At 42.4% G+C, this 20,210-nt stretch overlaps 1 protein-coding gene across 1 annotated transcript in view; it reads right to left on the bottom strand.

Moving 5' to 3' along the window:
- Nucleotides 1–20,210, bottom strand: part of UST (uronyl 2-sulfotransferase) — a 288,989-nt gene that overhangs the window by 49,556 nt on the left and 219,223 nt on the right. The window contains exons 6-7 of the mRNA XM_065401894.1: nucleotides 10,426–10,523; nucleotides 8,229–8,386 (exon numbers count right to left, since the gene is read on the bottom strand). Coding sequence (XP_065257966.1) covers nucleotides 8,229–8,386; nucleotides 10,426–10,523 — 256 coding nt within the window. The remainder of the gene's footprint in view (nucleotides 1–8,228; nucleotides 8,387–10,425; nucleotides 10,524–20,210) is intronic.

Below are 20,210 nucleotides of genomic sequence, written 5' to 3'. Positions count from 1 at the left end.
CTGTGGAGTGGGGAGCTGAGAGCCCGGGTAGCAGCCAGGTTTCAGCTGGGAGCCCACAGCCTGGACTCTCAGTGTTGGGCAGTGATGCTCTAGATGTCAGGACTGCCGGAACGCACCCCCCGCACACCAACTTCAGCTAGGTACATAGGCATGCACCCTCCCTCATTTAAAGCCCTGGGAATTTTTGAAATTCCTCTTCCTGTTTGCTTGGCATGGAGAGTTCACATAGCATCTTCCTAGCTGACCATGTCGGCTTTCCGCAGCAAACGTGCTCCTGCCTGGAGTATAACGGAGTTGTTGGGTCTGTGGGGAGAGAAGGCTGTGCAGTTGCAGCTTCAATCCAGCCTATGAAACTTTTTGATACCTACGATCATGTTCCTGGCCCGTCGCAGTACCCCTTGCACTCCACCCCTAGGGACATGTTCCATAATGACAGCTGGACTTACACACAGCTGTGAGAGCCTCATTTGAGAGAGTTCTCCTCAGTGTCATGTCCCTTGTAATAGATGGAAATTGGTGTATTGCTGATTAATAAAAATTTAGTCTCAGAAATACAACAAATCTTTATTTGTGTCCTACATACGGTGGTTGCTGCAGAAATTCACACACAGTGGCAATCGGCACATTTGCATACTACAATTAACTCTCAGGCAGCAATCATTACAAGGGTCGTTCAAAGGAGCAGGTAAACAATGTTTGGCTGAATGTATTACAGAAAGACACATTACTGGGGCTCATTGTCAAAATGCTGCTTCAAAGCCTCCCTGATTCAAATAGCCCCCCATTGAGCCCCTCTAATAGCCCTGGTATCTGGCTGCTCAAAATCAGCCACCAGGCAATCTACCTCAATGCTTCACTCCTGGGGAAACCTTTCCCCCTTGGCTTCACAAATGTTATGCAGAGCACAGCAGGCTGCTGTGATCATGGGAATATTTTCCTCATTGAGGTCTAACCTGCCATAAAGGCAGTTCCAGTGATCCTTTAATTTGCCAAAGGCACATTCAATTATCATTTTGCACCTGCTCAGCCTATTATTGAAGCGCTCTTTGCTCCTGTCAAGGTTTCCGGTGTAAGGCTTCATGAGCCATGGGAGTATGGGATACACTGGGTCTCCCAGGATCACCATGTACATTTCAACTTCCCACATTGGAATCTTCTGGTCTGGAAAGAAAGTCCCTGCTTGCAGCTTTCTATACAGGCCAGTGTTCCTGAAGATGCGTGAATCATGCACCTTTCATGACCACTCCATGTTGATGTCAGTGAAACTACCCCGGTGCTCCACCAGCACCTGCAATACCACAGAGAAGTAGCCCTTTTTGTTGATATACTGAACTCTGTCGCAAGATGGCCTCGGGCCAAAATGGGGATATGCATGCCATCTATCGCCCCACCACAGTTAGGGAATCCCATTTCTGCAAAGCCATCCACTATTTCCCACACATTACCCAGAGTCACAGTCCTTCATAGCAGGAGGCAATAAATGGCCTGGCACACTTGCATAACCCCAACCCCTATGGTGGACTTCTGAACTCCAAACTGATTCATGACTGACCGGTAGCATCCTGGAGTTGGCAACTTCCACACAGCGATCGCCACTTGCTTTTCCACCGTGAGGGCAGCTCTCATTTTGGTGTCCTTGTGCTGGAGGGAAGGGGCAAGCTCTGCACACAGCTCCAGGAAGGTGGCTTTGCACATCCAAAATTCTGAAGCCACTCCCGTCATCCCACACCTGCATCACATTCCAATCCCACCACTCAGTGCTTGTTTCTTGAACCCAATAGTGAAAATCCACTTTGTGTGGCTGCTCCGTGAATTCCAACATCAATCTTGAATTGTTTCTTTCCATGGCACACAGCAGGATGGGCACCACAGATTCATTTTCAGATTCGCAGCTCATGAAATACTGCAGGATCAGCCACATGGTGTTCATAGTGCTCATTACAAGACTGGTGAGCAGTGCAGGATCCATGCTTTCAGGCAGAGATGGCAGGTGCACAGTTTACAGAGGAAGTTGAAAAATGGCACAAAATGTAGTTAGAAGCCCATGGAATGATGGGACAGAGAAAACTGCATACTGGGACGGTGAGCCCACCCCCACGATGCATTGCGATCCATTCCCAGAACTCCTAGCAGCAGAAGGTGGCGATTTGCACAGTGGGATAGCTACCCATAGTGCACTGCTCTCTCTGTCGGTGCTAGAGCATCAACTGTGGACGCGCTCTGCCTACACAAGGAGCATTTGTTACCCAGGGTTTTCAGGACCCAAAGCAGTGGTAACTTTACTGTTTTTCTCCAGGTGGTGTCAGGAATAAATTAATGGGGGCACAGCTCATCCATCTGATAAATAATTGACACAAGCAGGAGTGCTTTCATCGAAAACTCTTTTTTTTATATTAGATCTCAAGTGCACACACGCGCTGTCACAGTAGGGTTAAAGCATTTCAAAACATTTATTGTTATCCAAAAAGTCTGAAATAGTTCTGAGGGATCAGCGGATAGGCTTCAGGGGGGTGCACTGGGGTATCATATCCTTGCCCAAAGAAAGCTTCCTTGGACTGCTGCAAAGCAAATTCTTTCGCCTAATCTTTTATAGCTAAATTCAAACAAAGCACATAACCTATTGTGACTCCTAGTGGGTCACCATGGTAACTCTTAACAGGTCACCAAATCTCCTACTTTCAGCAAAACTACTCATTATCTCTTATAATCAAAACATTTCTAGTCATAACAATAATAAAACTTACATGTCAAAGGTGTCAGAGGCTCATACGACCAAGGTCGGCCACCCAAACATTCCTTCTATTTTCACAATACATTCACTTCTTATCCCATCCTCCCATTTTGATAGCAAAGCTGCAAATGTGCCTCTCAGGACCTAAGATTTTCCTCGCTACATGATGTTTAGTTTTCAGCTGGCAGTGGCTGAACATTCAAAATTGCTGACTGCAGTACTGTCAAATTCTAGGGTACATGCAGGAATGTCAAATTCTGGGGTAACATGTTGTGTGAACATGCACAAGTGATGTAAATACAGTGGTTTATGGTTGTCAATGTAACTTAAGTTGACAACCCTGTAGTGGAGACATGGCCTTAGTCTCAGATCCTACCCCATTTACACTGAAGTTCACTATGTTAGTCAACCAACCACTGCTAACCTTTTGGTGAAAACTGAAACAAAGAAGGCATTTAACATTTGGGCTGTTGCTGCATTTTCTGTTATTGTCTGTCCCTTCTCATTGAGTAATGGGCCGACCCTATCCTTGGTCTTCCTCTTGCTTCTAATGTATTTGTAAAATATTTTCTTGTTACCCTTTATGTCCCTAGCTAATTTAATCTTGATTGTGCCTTGGCCTTTCTAATTTGATCTCTACATGCTTGTGTTCTTTTATATTCATCTTTTGCAATCTGACCTAGTTTCCCCTTTTTGTATAACTCTTTTTTCAGTTTCAGGTGATTGAAGATCTCTTGGTTAAGCCAGAGTGGTCTCTTCCCACACTTTTGAACATGGTGGGATAGTTTGCTCTTGTGCCCTTAATAATGTCTCTCTCAAAAGTTGCCAACTCTCCTGGACTCTCTTTTCCCTTAGACTTGCTCCCCATGGAATCTTACCTACAATTCTGAGAGTTTGCTAACGTCTGCCTTCTTGAGTGCATTGTCTTTATTCTGCCATTTTCCTTCCTACCACTCCTTAGAATCAAAAATTCTACCATTTCATGATCACTTTCACCCAAGTTGCCTTCCACCTTCACATTCTCAACCAGTTCCTGCTTATCTGTCAGAATCAAATCTAGAACAGCCTCTCCCCTAGTCACTCTCTCCAACTTCTGTTATAAAAAGTTGTCTCCAATGCATTCCAAGAACTCGTTGGGTAATCTGTGCCTGCTGTATTATTTTCCCAGTAGATGTCTAGGTAGTTGAAGTTCTGCATCACCACCAAACCTTACTTTGTAGTTTTAAAAAAGCTCCCTCAACCTTTTCTTCCTGATTAGGTGGTCTATAGTAGACCCCCTATCATATCATCACCTTTGTTTTTTTACCGCTTTTATCCTTACCCAGAGACTTCCAACAGGTCTGACTTCCATTTCTATCTCAACCTCAGTGCAAGTGTATACATCTTTGATATACAAGGCAACACCTTCTCCCTTTTTTCCCTGCCTGTCCTTCCTGATAAGCTGTTCCATTCTATACCAATATTCCAGTAATGTAAATTATCATACCGTGTCTCTATGATGCCAATTATGTCATAATTGTGATTACTCACTAGTATTTCTAGTTGTACCTGTTTGTTCCCTACACTTGTATTAGTATACAGACATCTCTATATTCCCTCATCTCTCCTTTGACCCTGTTGTGATTGCCCGTGTTTCCCCCAGATTCTGACTGTTCATGTTTTGGACTTACCTGTGGGCTTTTGGACTTACCTGCCCCGCACTGAACTTAGTTTTATGCCTGCCTCACTAGGTTAGCCCATCCATAGCCGAAGGTACTCTTCCCCTATCTTAATAGGTGGACCCCATCTCTGCTCAGCAGTCCTTCTTGGAACAGCATCCCATGGTCAAGGAAGCTGAAGCCCTCCTGGATGCACTCACTTCCAGGATATGTCTGTCTCTGCCTGACTGAAAGGACTGATGAGAACACCACCTGCACCCTCACTCTTTCACCCTCCCTCCCAGAGCCCTGAAGTCACTTCTCATCTGCTCAAGGTCATACCTGGCAGTAACACTAGTGCCCAAATGGATGAGCAGCATGGGGTAGTAGCCAGAGGGCAGGATGATCCTCAGCAATCCTTCTGTAATATCTCATACATTGGCCCCAGCAGGCAGCACACCTCCCAGGATGCCTTGGAAGCACCCATCTGCCGGTCTGATGTCTCCCTTAGAAGGAAGTTGCTGACCACCATCACCTTTCGTTTCCTCTTGGGAATGGTGGCCGTGATCTTCCAAGCCTTGGGGGTAATATGGCTGCTCCTCCTCCACCTTTGGGGGAGATTCCTCATCCCTCATTGCCAGGCCAGCAGCCTGTTTTTTAAATCTCTATGGATGGTGGGTTGGTAGCCAATGTGGAGCACTGCCTGCTGCCAGACATAGCCAGCAGCCAGTTTCCTCCCTGTGAAGCAGCCATTTCCTCCTCCCTGGTGGTGGTACTACAGTCTTTGCCAGCTGGATTTCTTCCTCAACCTTGGACATATCCACATGCTTATTTTCAATTAATTCCTCTTGTGCACAGATGCTCCTCAGCCTAGCCACCTCCTGCTGGAGCTCTCCCACCTGCTTCCTGAGAGATTCCACCGGTAGGCACTCTCACACGGGATGGTCTACCCAGCCTGGCTTCTATGATGGGAAATGCAGGCTACAGTGTGTGTAAATCCACACCAGGACCTGAGTAGAGGGATCTGTGGTCAGGGTTCTCTGCTTGGACACAGGTGCAGGTGGAGGAGCCAGAAGCAGTGTTGCCTTTCCGAACCATGGTGATTTTATTCTTTCTTCTTCTACAAACTCCCCTCTTTGCTAGCTCCGTATGATTGCTTAGCATCTGACTTTAAAGCCCTTCTCTCCTATGTCAGTCCTGACCCTCCTTAACACACATGGGAAGGGTGATCAAGGATCAAAGGACAGGAGGCTAGAGCCTTGCAAGTGCACACTCAGCTAGCAGGCCTCTGGCCCCTACTCCCACACAATCCCCAAAGAGACCACACTAAACTTGAAGCAAGTCAAAAGAAAAACCAAACAGACAAGCATGCTCATTCACCCCAAGAATTAGTACTTGCTCCTCCTTCACCAGAGGATCTCTCTCTGAAACTTCCCTGTTTGCTCTCCGCTATTCACTAGCTCCTTCTGGCCCCTTAGGGTACATCTATATAGGGATAAAAAAAACCTGCGGCTGGCCCAGGTCAGCAGACTCAGGCTCTGGACTGAAAACCTGGAGTCTGAGCTCTGGGACCCTGTGAGGTGGGAAAGCTCCAGCCCAAGCCCGAACATCTACACAGCAATTTTTCAGCCTGGAGTCCCAGCCCAAGTCAGCTGACGGTGATCAGCTGTTGGTATTTTATCCCTGTGCAGATGTACCCTTAGTGTCTGACTTTTAAGCCTTCTCTCCGAGGTCAGCCCTGCCCCCTCATAAACTCACAAAGAAGGATGATCAAGGATCAAATGACAAGAGGCTAGAGCCCTTGCTAGTGCACACTCAGCTAGCAGGCCTCTCCCAAACCACTAGTTAGGAATATGTAATTTTCTAATATCAGGAAGATTTTCCAGATTCTCTCTCTGATTTTAGAAAATTACCCAGTGGTCTTTCCATCAAATTATGTGACTTCCCAGCTTCCCCTGGCTTGGGTCCCTGCCCCATACACCAATCTGAATATTAACTCAATGGAATGTGAGCTTATACTAATTTGAATAAAATCAAATTAATAAATGACTCAACCCCATGGCCTTAATACATTGTATCAAGTGAGACTAACATTTCCTTAACCGACTTCCTAATACATCTTCATCTGTGACCAACAAAGACTGCTTTCATTTGACTATCCTCTGCTTCAGAACTTCACACAAGTGTTGATAGTTATCTGACCAATCTCACAAATTGCAAAATGCAGTGAGTTGGGAGTTTATGGTTACAGAAAGTTCTCTGACTAGGTGATTACTGGTTGTTCTTATCTCAGTATATTTTACTGATGACATTTTCCTACCATTCATCCTTTATCTTCAAAAAGCAGCAAGATAGCCAAGGTAAAAACCCTTAAAACACTATGTGGTGTAGCAGGTTAGTCCACTAACCTATCAACTGTGAAGATCTAATTTTAAGTCCTTGCTCAAGTCACAAATAAAAATACATTTTGTAGTCCTATCATAGGCAGTTCTGGACATCTGTTGCTTTCACAAGGACACCATGTAATTTGTCATGATAGTAATATCAGTGCTGTTCATGAAGCCTCCTAAGGAATGGAATAGCAGAGCGTGTTTTAGATCAAGACTAAGATGCACTGAGGAGATCTGCCTAGGAACTCTTACATGGTATTTACCTACATGATTCTTAGCTCTGTCTGGTTCTATTAGCCCTGATATTCACGAGCATCAAACTTACTCACAATTTAAGAATAAATACAATGAAAACAAAACATCTCTGTGCGCAAGGAGTAGAGTAGAGAAGAGAAGCAGGGTATTAACAAGGAAGTTTCTGCTCACTTATTCTTCAGTGTTAACAAATATAGTTAAATTAAAATGAAACGAAATTTAATTCAGCATGAAGAACATTGTCAAAAGAAATGGATGCTCAGAAATCTCCCTAGTAAATGGCATTATCCTACAATATCTGCGCAGGAAAGACAGGCAAATTTTGCTCTCACGTAGCAAGACACAGGAGAGGAAACTACGTACCAAGATCTCCCCAGGTATGAACCTTCAGAATTGGACCATGTCCCCTCACAAGGCAAAGAGTCACTGCCATACAAAGAAGGGTGGTGGTATGGAGCTCAAGGATATCTGGGGGAATCTGACATCACCTCTGTAGATCTCAGAGGCATCTCTATGAAAAGCAAGACCCTCTCTGTTGCTTGCCAGCCTTCCCCGCCCCCTTCCTTCAGGAGGCATTGTCTCCCAACAATGCTACACACTACTCCCTTTGACTGGGGAAAACCACAGAAGGGAAAATTTAAGGAGGAAGGAAAAGTGGGGAAAACCTCATACAGATCCCCACTAGGGAATCTACACATAGTTAAGAAAGCATCTTGCTCCCTGTCTCCTTCCCCGCTGCTCCAACACCCTTGTCCTACCCCCACTCCTTTCCACTCTCCATAAACCAGAAAGAGCATCTGGCCCAAAGACAGGAGCTGCTCTCACAAACATACAATTCTCTTCCTTCTTGTCATTTTTTTTTGTTACAAATAGCTCCATGACTTCATAGGACATGACAGCAAATTAACAACTGCACTATTTTTTTAAATAGCTGCATTATCTGTCTTATTACAAGCAGCTAATTTAAAAGGCAGTGCTTTTGCTTTGCCTCATTAGGACCACATTTAGTGGAGGATAAGTGCATATGTCATCTTCATATTCTTCTGCATCTAAGAGATAAAAGTGTAAAGGCTCACCCCTACCATTCAAATCCTCTCCCCAAAAAAGGGAATCCTCTTTTTATTGAAAGGCTAAGAGACAACACCTAACCTTTGAACAGCTCTGGGCATCTTGCAACAGTTTCTATAAGGCGTGATCTTATAACAGGAAAGTTACCTGGGTTTTTGTAGACGCTGAGCACATCCTTGAAATAATGAGGTAAGAATCTTTCCAGTAAAAGCAGCACATCCTCTAGCTCTTCCAGAATCCCCACAAGCAGGAAATTTTCATTCACGTTCAGTTTTGCTCTTTCGAGGGCCCATTCCCCAGGCTCCCTTTAAGGATAAAAAAAAAAAAAAAGTCTTTAAATGGTGTGTTTGCTTTGGAAATTCAAATGAAGAACATGATTGCTAGAAAAATTTTTATGGTGGAAGGAGCAGTGGGGAAAACCTCACACAGATTCCCACTGGGAAATCTATACAAAGTTAAGAAAGCATCTTGGTTCCCTGACTCAGATATGCTCATATATGTTTTTTCATAGATTTGCAAGTGGGCTATTATGCTTACTGGAGTTATGATCAGATGGAAAAAGATCTGGAAAGAAAATGGAAGAATATGTGGCTTCCAAAGCTCATTATGAATCATATAGAAGCAGTTTAGCATGTAAAAATGTGACTATTTTATAATTAAGTTAGATACAGTACAGTAGTACTAAATTCTCTAGACAGCTTTCACTGAGAGAGGTTCCAAACCTCTCACCCATAAAACAGTATCAGCTCAGAAAATTCACAGCATGTGACAAAAAAGTTATTTTGATAATGTACAGCAGAGCTTATTGCTTCCTACAGAAATGTAGCTTACATGGTCTTCCTTTTCTTTACAGAGACTTTGCCTATTTTTATTCTTTCCATTCATGTTTGCTAAGACCATGTTTTTATTTTTTTCTACACTTTTCTCCTGGTCTGGACAGTGGGCGCAGGTTGTGGTATTGCAATGACTGCAGCGTGATAGTATCATGCTTTTAATAGCGCCCACCAGAAATACTTATTGGCCCCTTTCAGAGTGGAAAGTTTTCACCACCACTTACCCATTTATACTTTCTGAAATGATCAGTATTGCTGTAGGCCTGCAGATTTACCTATAGGTTCACACTAGCTGGTATAAAGGGATATAGGCCTATGGACTCCAATGATTTACACCAGTTGAGGGTACGTCCCATAATTCTTTGTAACATTAATTTGCATTTCCTGCAATCAGAGCGCTCCTTCCTTTCATAAGCACATATTCTGAAGCAGTGGTGTCCAACCTTCTCAGTTACGAAAGGCATTCCAGGGCAGGGGAAAAGGAGGATAAGACGAGATCCAACAACTGGTTCTGTCTCTTTCTTTCTCTATCCCAGCTCTGGTGCAGGATAAATCAGCCCAGGAGCTGCTCCAACTTGCACAAGCTGGCAACAGTTCCGTAGGGACCATATGCCATTTTATGCAATATGCCATATGCCAACAGCTGGAGTGTAGCCCACTTCGAACCACTCCCCTTTCCCAATCTGACACATGCCCTGCACAAGGGGCTACAAGAAGTGGGGGCATAGGCTTTGCTTATGAGGCTGTATGCGCACTGGAGACTGAGCAGTGCAAAGGGAGTGGCATGGGACAAAGAATCTGTCCCAAATTATTGATAGTGGCCCTTAGACCATTTTGAAATAGTATGTTTGACCCTCCGGCTGAAAAAGTTGGACAGCACTGCTGCAGAATATGACCTTATGAAAGGAAGGCGGGGGTTGAGGGTCAGGTCCTTGCTCTGAGGGAAGCCTTGGGTGGGTGGGGCTGGGTCCTACCCCTGGAGGGTAGAGCTGGGAGGCCCTCAGTGGGGTTGCAGAGCAAGATCACCCTGCACTCACCCCACAGTGGAGGCTCCTGTCCTGCAGGGCTGGGCCTAGCTCTCTGCAGTGCAATCTGGCGCCTGGGGTGATAGCACCGCTTAGGTTTGGGCCAGCCACCCCTCCATCATATCCCCATTGGACAGAAGCTGCAGGAGCTGCTGCTGAAGGTTAAATTCTCATTTTATGTAGTTTACGTTCTTTTTCATTTTATTTTGTGTTATTTCACATTTGCACACAAAGCTCTAATTATAGTGTGCACGCAAAGAAAAAAATAATGCAAAATTTACACCCTCCACTTAACAAATCCCTTATATATATTATTTCATAATAAATACATACTGTTACCACACACTGTCACATGAGCCATGTTTTCCCCTATATTTACAATAGGGAACAACTGTTGTGTCTCTGATACCACTCTGTGTGGTAACTATTGGCAAGTGTTCAATGTCTATTGCTGTACAGAATCAGGTATGTGTGATATACATTTACCTGCATCTTGGATGTTGTCCACAGAAATACGGTATGATGTAAAATAACCTGGGATTGGAACATTCAGGGTAGTTTTCAAGAACACATACATTAATATCCTAGGGAGAACGAAAGAAAACAAGGTTAAATATTGTATCTCACCACCTCCATAAAAATGTGCTCTTTTCTTTCCCACCTAAGTAAAGTTTTCCCATACTTCATGGTGTAGCCCTGACTGCACTGAATCTACACTTAAGTCCCTCAAGAATAACTTGCAGGACATTTAACATTTCTGAATTTCATTAGCATAGGAAAAATTTTCTGTGAGCATCACATCATCTTGCTGCAACATCATGCTATTATTCTGTTGCAGTGAACACATCTTCAAAGCAAGGTTTTAACTTCACACCCTTTGATTAAAATGTACTGAAGAACAACTTTGGTATGAGACTGTTTTTGAACATAGCCAGCTTAAGCATCAATTTATTAACACCATTATTACACATGCTTTGCAATTTCCCCTCTAAATATTCTCTGGGAAGTGACAGAAGACGACACAATAATTTGAATTAAGACCCAAATGATACAAAACTATTTTATTCTACCTTCATTCAATGGCCTTATATGGAATATAAGTTAAAGTTCACACATCTTTCTCTTCGGATAGCCAAAACATGCATCGCTCTTCACTGGAAGTCAGTATATCACCCAGCTATTCAGGACTGGATCCTATAGTGAAAATTCTCCCTCACAAAAGAGCTGTATGCTCAACCAGTGGGAAAGCAAAGGACTTTGATTTCATTTAGGGGCCATTTATCAAAGACTTGATGTAGATATTGAACTTTACTAATATAAACAGAGTGAAATTAGTCAAACTAAGCTCTCCCGCCAACACAGCTTCTGCCGTTTGCAGAGCTGGTTTTATTATGCCAGTGGGAGAGCGCTCTCCTGTCGACATAGAGCAACTTTCACTAGACGTGCCGCAGCTGCATTGGTGCAGCTGCACCGCTGCAGCACTGTATGTGTAGACATGTCCTCAGACTTCAAATGCTTAAGCGCTTTCTTTCCCGAATAAGGATGCTTTACTGAATCAAGGCCTTAATTCTAACATCACACTGTTAACATTGCATTTGGGTCTATGATAAGTCTCATCAAGCTACATTCCCATTTCTCTCCCTCTCTTTTGTTTATGTAAATCAATCACTACTCTTTATCTTCGAAGTGACACATCATAATTTAACACATGAGAGATAAGGTATTAGAAGAGAGTGAAGTCAATTCCATTGACTTAACTGTAGTGGAACAACAGCCTGGTATGACAAAAACTTACTTTCTCTCTCTCTCTCTCTCTCTCTCTCTCTCTCTCTCTCACACACACACACACACACACAGTGGATATTGAGAAAAGTTTTCTTTAAATTCTTAGTAAACTATGAAGAGATTACTGATCAATCACTCCTGTCAAAACAAAACAAAAACCAAGGACAACTTTTAAAACTCAAGTTCGTATATTTTAAACTATTTTCCAGCAAACCTTATTATCGGCAGTACTAAAGTCTGCTGACGTATCTAGAAATACCAGAGTAAAAAAAAAAAGGGCATGCCTGCCCTGTTGGCCCCTTTTGGCCAAGCATGGCTCTGCAGCACCCTGCCTCGGTTTCCCCTTCACTCAGACTCCTCAATAACACTATGACAACACCATGCCTTCTTGGGGTCTGATTCATTAACATAAAATAAATAAATAAAAAAAAGTCTCTTCCACACCAGTCTCTTTCACTCATTCACCTCCCCGCCCCGCATAGAGGTCTGTCTTGAAGTTTCGAAGCTGGGCACAACTGTCAGTCTCTCCTAGGCTCTGCTCAGTCTCTCCCACCATTGCACCTTGGACTCCTTTAATCACTCCTTGCTATCTTCTGAGCATCCACTCTCAGGCCTTCCTACCTGGAGTCTATCACAGCTCTTTATTTCTTTTTCTAAGAATTACCATTGCACCAAGTCCATATTTTAAAACATTTGGGATTATCAGCAAGTATTTGTCATGTTCAGCAATGTATTACAATGTATTTAGGCAATTCATTATGCTTATTACGCCTACTGCCATTTTGAAATTGTTCATATGATCCTGGGTAAGAAAGGCATTTGTGCTCTCAGTTTAGCACCTAGAAAATAGAGGCTCAGAATGCTAAACAACTACAAGACTCATTAGCCTTAGCTGTGGAAACAGAAATAAACTATAATCCCAAGAATGCAATCTTTCTCAAGGCAGGTTTCATGGCTTTAGCAAGCCAATGGGTAAAAGCTGTAACTACAACTGCCTCTCCCTGTAATTGGCCAAAAAGAGAGAGGATTTCCCTTTGCAGCTCTATCACTTCTTCATAAACATGAATACAAGATTGCATTCATTTAAAAACCCCCAAAGAATTATTTGATGTAAAAAGCAATGGAGACCTCCCGCTTCTGAAAGCATAATTTGATTAACAAAAGCAGAGACAGCATCCATCCAATAAAAATATTTCTTCATAAAGAAAATCCTGCACATTTGACCACTGAATATTTTGTGTCTCTCTTTACTGAAGGGGTCTTGGTCCCGTTGGTGTTCGCTCCTCGAGGCAGAGCCGAGAGTCTCGGTCCGATGGAACCCAACCGGGCAGCTTGGTGGGCGTCAAGGGCAATCCACGTGGACTTTGCCCTGAACAGTTGCTGGGCGGTGAATGGCGTCGGGAATGGTCCCTCGACCGAGACCAGTACCATGCGGAGATCCCAGTGCCGGCTTGCCTCTGGAGCACGGGGCCGACATCGGCAGAGCTCCTGGAACTGGCATGGACATAACATCCCGGGCCACCTGCAGGGCCTCCGGTGTGGAGGGCATCCGGACATCCAGAGAGTCCTGCTCCGAATGGGCCGGGCTACTCCGCTCACCTTGAGTCGGAGGCCTAGAGGCCGGTGGGGATCGAGGACTGCCCAACATGGGTCTAGCCTCTGTACTGGGTTTGCTCCGGTGCCGCAGCGAAGAAGGCCTCTTCTTAGCCTTCTTGGTGTGCCCCGTGGATGGGGAGCAGTGCCGACTAGTCGATAGCGCCGAAGGGTCACTGTGCACTGACACCGCAGTGCCTGGTGCCGACTCGGAGTGGTGCGCCGGAGCTGGGGTCAGCGCTGACTCCATCAGAATAGCCCGGAGCCTAATGACCCTTTCTCTCTTGGTCCAAGGCTTAAACGACTTGCAAATCTTGCAGCGATCGCTGAGATGGATTTCCCCCAAACAGCATAAACAGTCCGCATGTGGATCACTCACTGGCATAGATCGCCTACAAGTGTCGCACGACTTAAAACGCAGGGCACGGGGCATGCCCCTGCCCGGGCGCACTAGCTAAACTAAGCTAATTAAACTAACTAACTACAGGTACCATACACTGAATGAACAAGCAGTTTTGGGGACGAGCTACAGCAAGGCTGGAGCAGAGCAGTTCTGAAGCACCTTCACTGGCGACAAGAAGGAACTGAGGGTGGGGGGGAGCGTGCAGCTCCCCTTATACCACACCATGGAGGCGCCACTCCAGGGGTCGCTAGGGCGCTCCCCTACGGGTACTGCTAGGGGAAAAACTTCCGGCACCGGTGCATGTGGCGAGCACACACACCTATTGTGGAATACACATGAGCAATCACTCGAAGAAGAAACAGGTGTCGCTCAATTGAAGTAAATGGAATGACAACAGCTTGCAGGAGCAGAGGAACTGTCCCTCAGAGTTTGATTTGATAAGGGAAAAATTAAAAGGATTAGGAAGAAAACAACAACTTCCGTTGAAACAAAGCATTTACACCTGGGAGAAGTATGTTTTACTATGGACCAATAATTTTTCACATGAGGATTGGATGCACACTTTCTAATGCTCCGTAACTCATCAACACCATGATTGCTATGTGGCCAAGGGATTGCTAACATTTATTTTACATTCTATACTTTCAGTGTTGAAAACCAGTATTACTTACTGCCATATGGTGTACATTACAGCATCCAGAGGGTTCTAATAAGTTTAGCACCTGCTATCCTTTGTGAAAGCAATCACCAGCAACCATTCCCTCTATAAAGATTTTATTTTATATTTATGCAGCCTTATAATCTATGAAATTACATCATTAATCGTGAGAAAAAAGTGCATTTGGTCTGATGTGTACTCATGTGAAATGTGTTTACTACTGTTCTAATTATTATAAATAAATTACAAAGTATAAATCATTTATACTTATTCTAAATTTGAACATACCTAGACTGAGTCTTCTTTGGTATTTTGATTGCTCTAACAGTTGAGAGATAACCGGACCAAAACATTTCTCCCCTCCTCCCCCCACCCCACAGAGAGTGGTAAGGTTAAAAAAGATTATCCCGATCAATTTTAACATTTCATTTTCTGTTACAATGGCAAAGATGAACAAATACTTTTGTAACAGGAAATGGATCCTTTAAAGCACCTATGGAGAATTTCACTTGTAGAAGGCATAATTCCAAGATGACAGCTTCAAACTCTCATAATTTAGAGGTGCTTGGGAGGGATTAGTGTTTTGTTTTACTTTTTAGACCTACATGAACATAGTTGAAAATGAAATAGCAAGAAAGCAACTTGGATCACATCCATTCATAATAATGTTCTGAAAGAGACATTTTTCTTTGTTCACTGAGTATGAGATACACCACTCATTAATCTGCCAGTGCAGATGGACCCCTAATTTGGCTGAGGTTTCAAATTTCTTTGAGCTTCACCTCTTCTGGTGGCTTCATAGAACACTATGATCATCTTTTATCCTTGACCATTGAAATGGGGATAGGTAAGTGTACCACCCTCATACCAGGGTCATTTAGGTATACAGAGAACTTGGAATAGATGATGTTTAAGGAGCAGAGTTGCGCTGGTGGCAACAATCATGCCCGGAGATGAGTCAATTGTTGTAAGAAGTTTTTTTTGTTTTGTTTTTTAAATTCTAGGTTGTGACTGGTAGAGATGAAATATAGCATCTGCAAAGCCCTGGCCCGTTCTGGATGATGGATGTGCTGGTGAACCCAAAATGTTTTTGATCGGAAACATAATTGTTTCTTGTTGCAAGGAGTTTTTCAACCTATTTGGTGTATAAAATTAAAACTAAACTTGAACAGTCCACCTGCCTGTATAGTGGCATAGGGAAGAGAAGTGTCAATGTCATTTTTGGTTGAATTTCAATCAGTTTCACTCACTAAGGTTCTGGATGCGCTAGAGGAAGTTGATTTAATCTCAGAGACACTGCTCACTACCCAAATCTAGCTGCGCTAAAAGAATAGAAAGACAACAACAAAAAATAAATCTGGATACTTTCAAAATTCTGTCATGAGAATTGTGGAATGAGAGAGGATGGTAAAGTATCATACTTTTGCTGCTGTCCAAACAAGGTGGGGCACTGTGGTAAGCCACTGAAACCTGTGTCACCCTAGCTAAATTCAGACACATGCCATTCCCAAAGGCAATCACTGCAAGTATTTGCCATGAGATCTCTTTAGCCCAATGACAGTATAATTGCATTAGGAATAGGGTGACCAGATGTCCCAATTTTATAGGGACAGTCCCGATAGTTGAGGCTTTTTCTTATATAGAAGCCTATTACCCCCCCACCCCATCCTGATTTTTCACACTTGCTGTCTGGTCCTAATTAGGAATAACAGGCTTTGATTGGAGCTTTTCATTAAACCCTCTCTCCACCATCCCCATAGGCCTTGCAGTGTTCCTGTTCTGATATTATGAAACTGGAAATTGTTCATAACCTATTCATCCCCTATCATTGCTACAATTTTATTTCAAATAATATTTCACTACCACCACATTATTATATAAAAGTGAACTAGTGCTCTCTAGTCTAGTATTCTGGTGATAGGTCAGGCTGCTGACCACCCATAAATTTAGCGATGGGGCATTACAGAAGGAAAAACTGCATTTTTCAAAACAACACCCCCCAAACAACCTCTCTCAGCCATCTCTCCCAAACCCTACACATCTGGAGTACCGATTAGCTTAAATCATCTCTCTTAGATCCTAACAGGCTTTCTTCCAGCCAGATTACTTTGCTTATTCTCTCTCATGTCAACTTTTAGAAACATCTGTCCTTAATAAAATGCCTGATGACCCTTTAACTTGTTAGTGTACTACACTGTCAGAAAAAGACACATTACTCAAAAGAACAGTGCTCTCCTTGAGAAGAAAGGTCTAAGAACAGATTCAACATATTTTATTTTCAGAATGAAACTCAGTCAATATGCAGGAAAACAGGAAATGGGTTTCCCAAAACTAAAATAGGGCTGCTAGAGGTAAATCCATTTTCCTGTTACTACAAGTATGCTCCCACAAAACAAGCTGCTTTCTCATAAAGTTACCCCATCAAAGATTCTGAGTTACAAGCTGCTGTTACTCAATGAAATTCAGGCCTTCTATGAGAAGTTTTGAGTGAGATTCTTCCCTTCCCCATTTCTGTATTACAGGAGGTTTGGAGACAGCAAATGCCCAAGTATAGGACACGAATTAAGTCAAATTATAATAAATACACGTCTTTTCCAGTAGGTGTTTTGTTGGACAGTATTTCCAGTGACAACATCAACAGCAATAGCTGCATCATTCTGTAACTGTAGATGTATGTCCAACTCATTACGATTTAAATGTTTTTACAGAACAGAAAAATATAGACAATTATATCTTCCATGATTTCTCATTGATACAGCCTTGTTCCAGACTTTTGCAGCGGTCTGGGGAGATGAGACTTTGGTGAAACATACAGCATATACGAAATGTAAAGAATCACAGTTTGACATGGCGTATGTTGGTAACCGAATTTATTTTATAGTGAAATAAGTACCTGATAAGAAACTGTAGAAAGTAGTTCATTACATAATAACACTTACGAGACCTTACACATCTTTAAATTGTAATAGAATTATTAACTAATTATAAATGCAGATTACTGAAAAGTGGGGAATATTCCTGAAGGTCCCTTAATGAGGAAAATGAAGAGGACAATACACTGTAATGCTGATTTTCCTGTCAGGATTTCAGAATTTTTTGCAAATCCCTCACTATAAACTCTGGATCACAAATACCTGAGTGTCAGACCAGGGTATCCCTAAAGTGGTTATTTCCCAGTGTTGTGAAGTAATCCTAAATTTTGTTAGTTAGGACTGACCTAAGCATGATATTTTAGCTCTAAATATTTCACAAATCATGCTGCAGCAGCTGGAGTCAGACAGTACTGTTAGAGTGAAAATGTTTGACTTTTTTGTGTTGAAGAAATATTCTTTTAAAAATAATTTGTAGGTAAATTTAGAGGTCATGAAAGGTGTCAGATTGCTAGCCCTGGAGATTGAAAGTCCACAGTTATACCCAAGGAGTTCATGCAGCAGCGCAATCTTTTCTACGCTGTCTTCCCAAGTTAGCCTCAACCCTGCTCTACAGGAACTACCTGTGGGAGTGGGAAGACTGGATCTGTAGATGTGAATTTTCACTTTGTCCCAACTTTCTGCGACTGCCAGATAAGGCAACAATTGTGAAGGGCACACACATCCACTAGAAACAAGGACAACCAGCAACTTAAATTTAAAAAAAGGAGAATAATTTTAAAAATCAATTCCTTTTTTAATAAAGTCACTTTCTACTTTATGACTTGCACACAACAGCGGTCAAGTGTAATAAATCTTTAGTGAGCAAACACTCATTCTGCCTTTACTCCATTAGGTAAAATATAAAAACGGTGACTATCAGATTGTGTAATGTTAGCTACCCAGAAGAAATGTCTACAAATGTCCATAAATCATATTATACTAAATCTTTAAATGAATAATTTCCTGGTTCATTGCCTATAGGTACTGAAATGAAACAGTGTGTGCAATCAAGCTGTACCGTCTTGGAGCAACGAAATATACAAAAATTAGGGTAAAATAGTAAAATCAGACTTTGTATGCTACATAAAAAAAAGTCTCAAAAAATAAGATGAGCTCTCATTCCTGATGTGACAGTTGTGGACATCAGTGAAACAATGCAGTACACCCAACAAAGGCAGTTTCTGCTACTGTATCTTTTAGCAAGTTTACAGCAATACATAGCTTTCATATTTTTGTTAACACAATCCTCTCTATCCACGGAACCGAGGAGTTTATTTGTAATATTGAGTTTAAATGAAATATAAAACATTGCAAAGGATTTCAATGGAACAAAATCTATATTGGTTGAGGAAGTGTTAAAAGAGAATGATATCATAAGGACTATGTTTTATAGCTTAATATCACCATAGGCCAGATACTCTTTCTGCTATGGAATGAGAAAGCAGCAAAGGGATAGAAACGCAGCTTTGTAACATGTTTGTTTCCCCTTCCCTACAAGAAAACACATAGTGGAGATCCACAAGCATGAGATGCTTGCGTGGGTGGGTGAGTGGGGAGGCAGGGTTGAGGGAGATGCGCTATTCTGAGGAACAGTGTATGGCACATTCCCCCTTTGCCCAGTGGAAAGGCATGTGGAAGTTTGAAAATGCCTTGTGTAAGTGCTATCAATTACAGTCTAACTACATTATCACTGTATAGGCTATGACATTTCTGCATGCTATAGTTATAGGAAGTGCAGACCTTTAGTTACTCTCCTATTAACACTAGGGCTGTCGATTAATCGCAGTTAACTCACGCGATTAACTAAAAAAAAAAAATTGCAATTAATCGCAGTTTTAATTGCACTGTTAAACAATGGAATACCAACTGAAATTTATTAAATATTTTTGGATGTTTTTCTACATTTTCAAATACAACACAGCATACAAAGTGTACAGTGCTCACGTCATCATTTTTAGAGTGCAAATATTTGTAATAAAAATAATATAAACAAAAGAAATAGTATTTTTCAATTCACCTTATACAAGTAATGTAGTGCAATCTCTTTATCATAAAAGTACAACTTACAAAGGTAGATTTTTTTTGTTATATAACTGCACTCAAAAAACAAAACAGTGTAAACTTTAGAGCCTACAAGTCCACTCAGTCCTACTTCTTGTTCAGACAATCGCTAAGACAAACAAGTTTGTTTACATTTATGGGAGATAATGCTGCTTGCTTCTTATTTACAATGTCACCTGAAAGTGAGAACAGGCATTCGCATAGCACTTTTGTAGCCGGCAGTGCAAGATTTTTACGTGCCAGATATGCTAAACATTCATATGCCCTTTCATGCTTCAGTCACCATTCCAGAGGTCATGCTTCCATGCTGATGATGCTCATTAAAAATAATGCGTTAATTAAATTTGTGACTGAACTCCTTGGGGGAGAATTGTATGTCTCCTGCTCTGTTTTACCCGCATTCTGCCATATATTTCATGTTATAGAAGTCTCGGATCGTTTTAAGAACACTTTCACTGCAGATTTGACAAAATGCAAAGGTACCAATGTGAGATTTCTAAAGATAGCTACATCACTTGATGCAATGTTTAAGAATCTGAAGTGCCTTCCAGAATCTGAGAGGGATGAGGTGTGGAGCATGCTTTCAGAAGTCTTGAAAGAGCAACACTCCAATGCGGAAACTACAGAACCCGAACCACCAAAAAAGAAAAGCAGCCTTCTGCTCGTGGCATCTGACTAAGATGATGAAAATGAACATAAAATCATAGAACTGGAAGGGGCCTTGAGAGGTCATCTACTTCAGTCCCCTGCACTTAAGGCAGGACTAAGTATTATCTAGAGCATCCCTGACAGGTGTTTGTCCAGCCCGCTCTTAAAAATCCCCAATGATGGAGATTCCACAACCTCCCTAGGCAATTTA

This window comes from Emys orbicularis, chromosome 3 (assembly GCF_028017835.1).
Source record: "Emys orbicularis isolate rEmyOrb1 chromosome 3, rEmyOrb1.hap1, whole genome shotgun sequence".
Classification (NCBI taxonomy): Eukaryota; Metazoa; Chordata; order Testudines; family Emydidae; genus Emys; species Emys orbicularis.
Note: the sequence above shows the minus strand (reverse complement) of the source record. Positions and strands in the feature narration are given on the sequence as shown.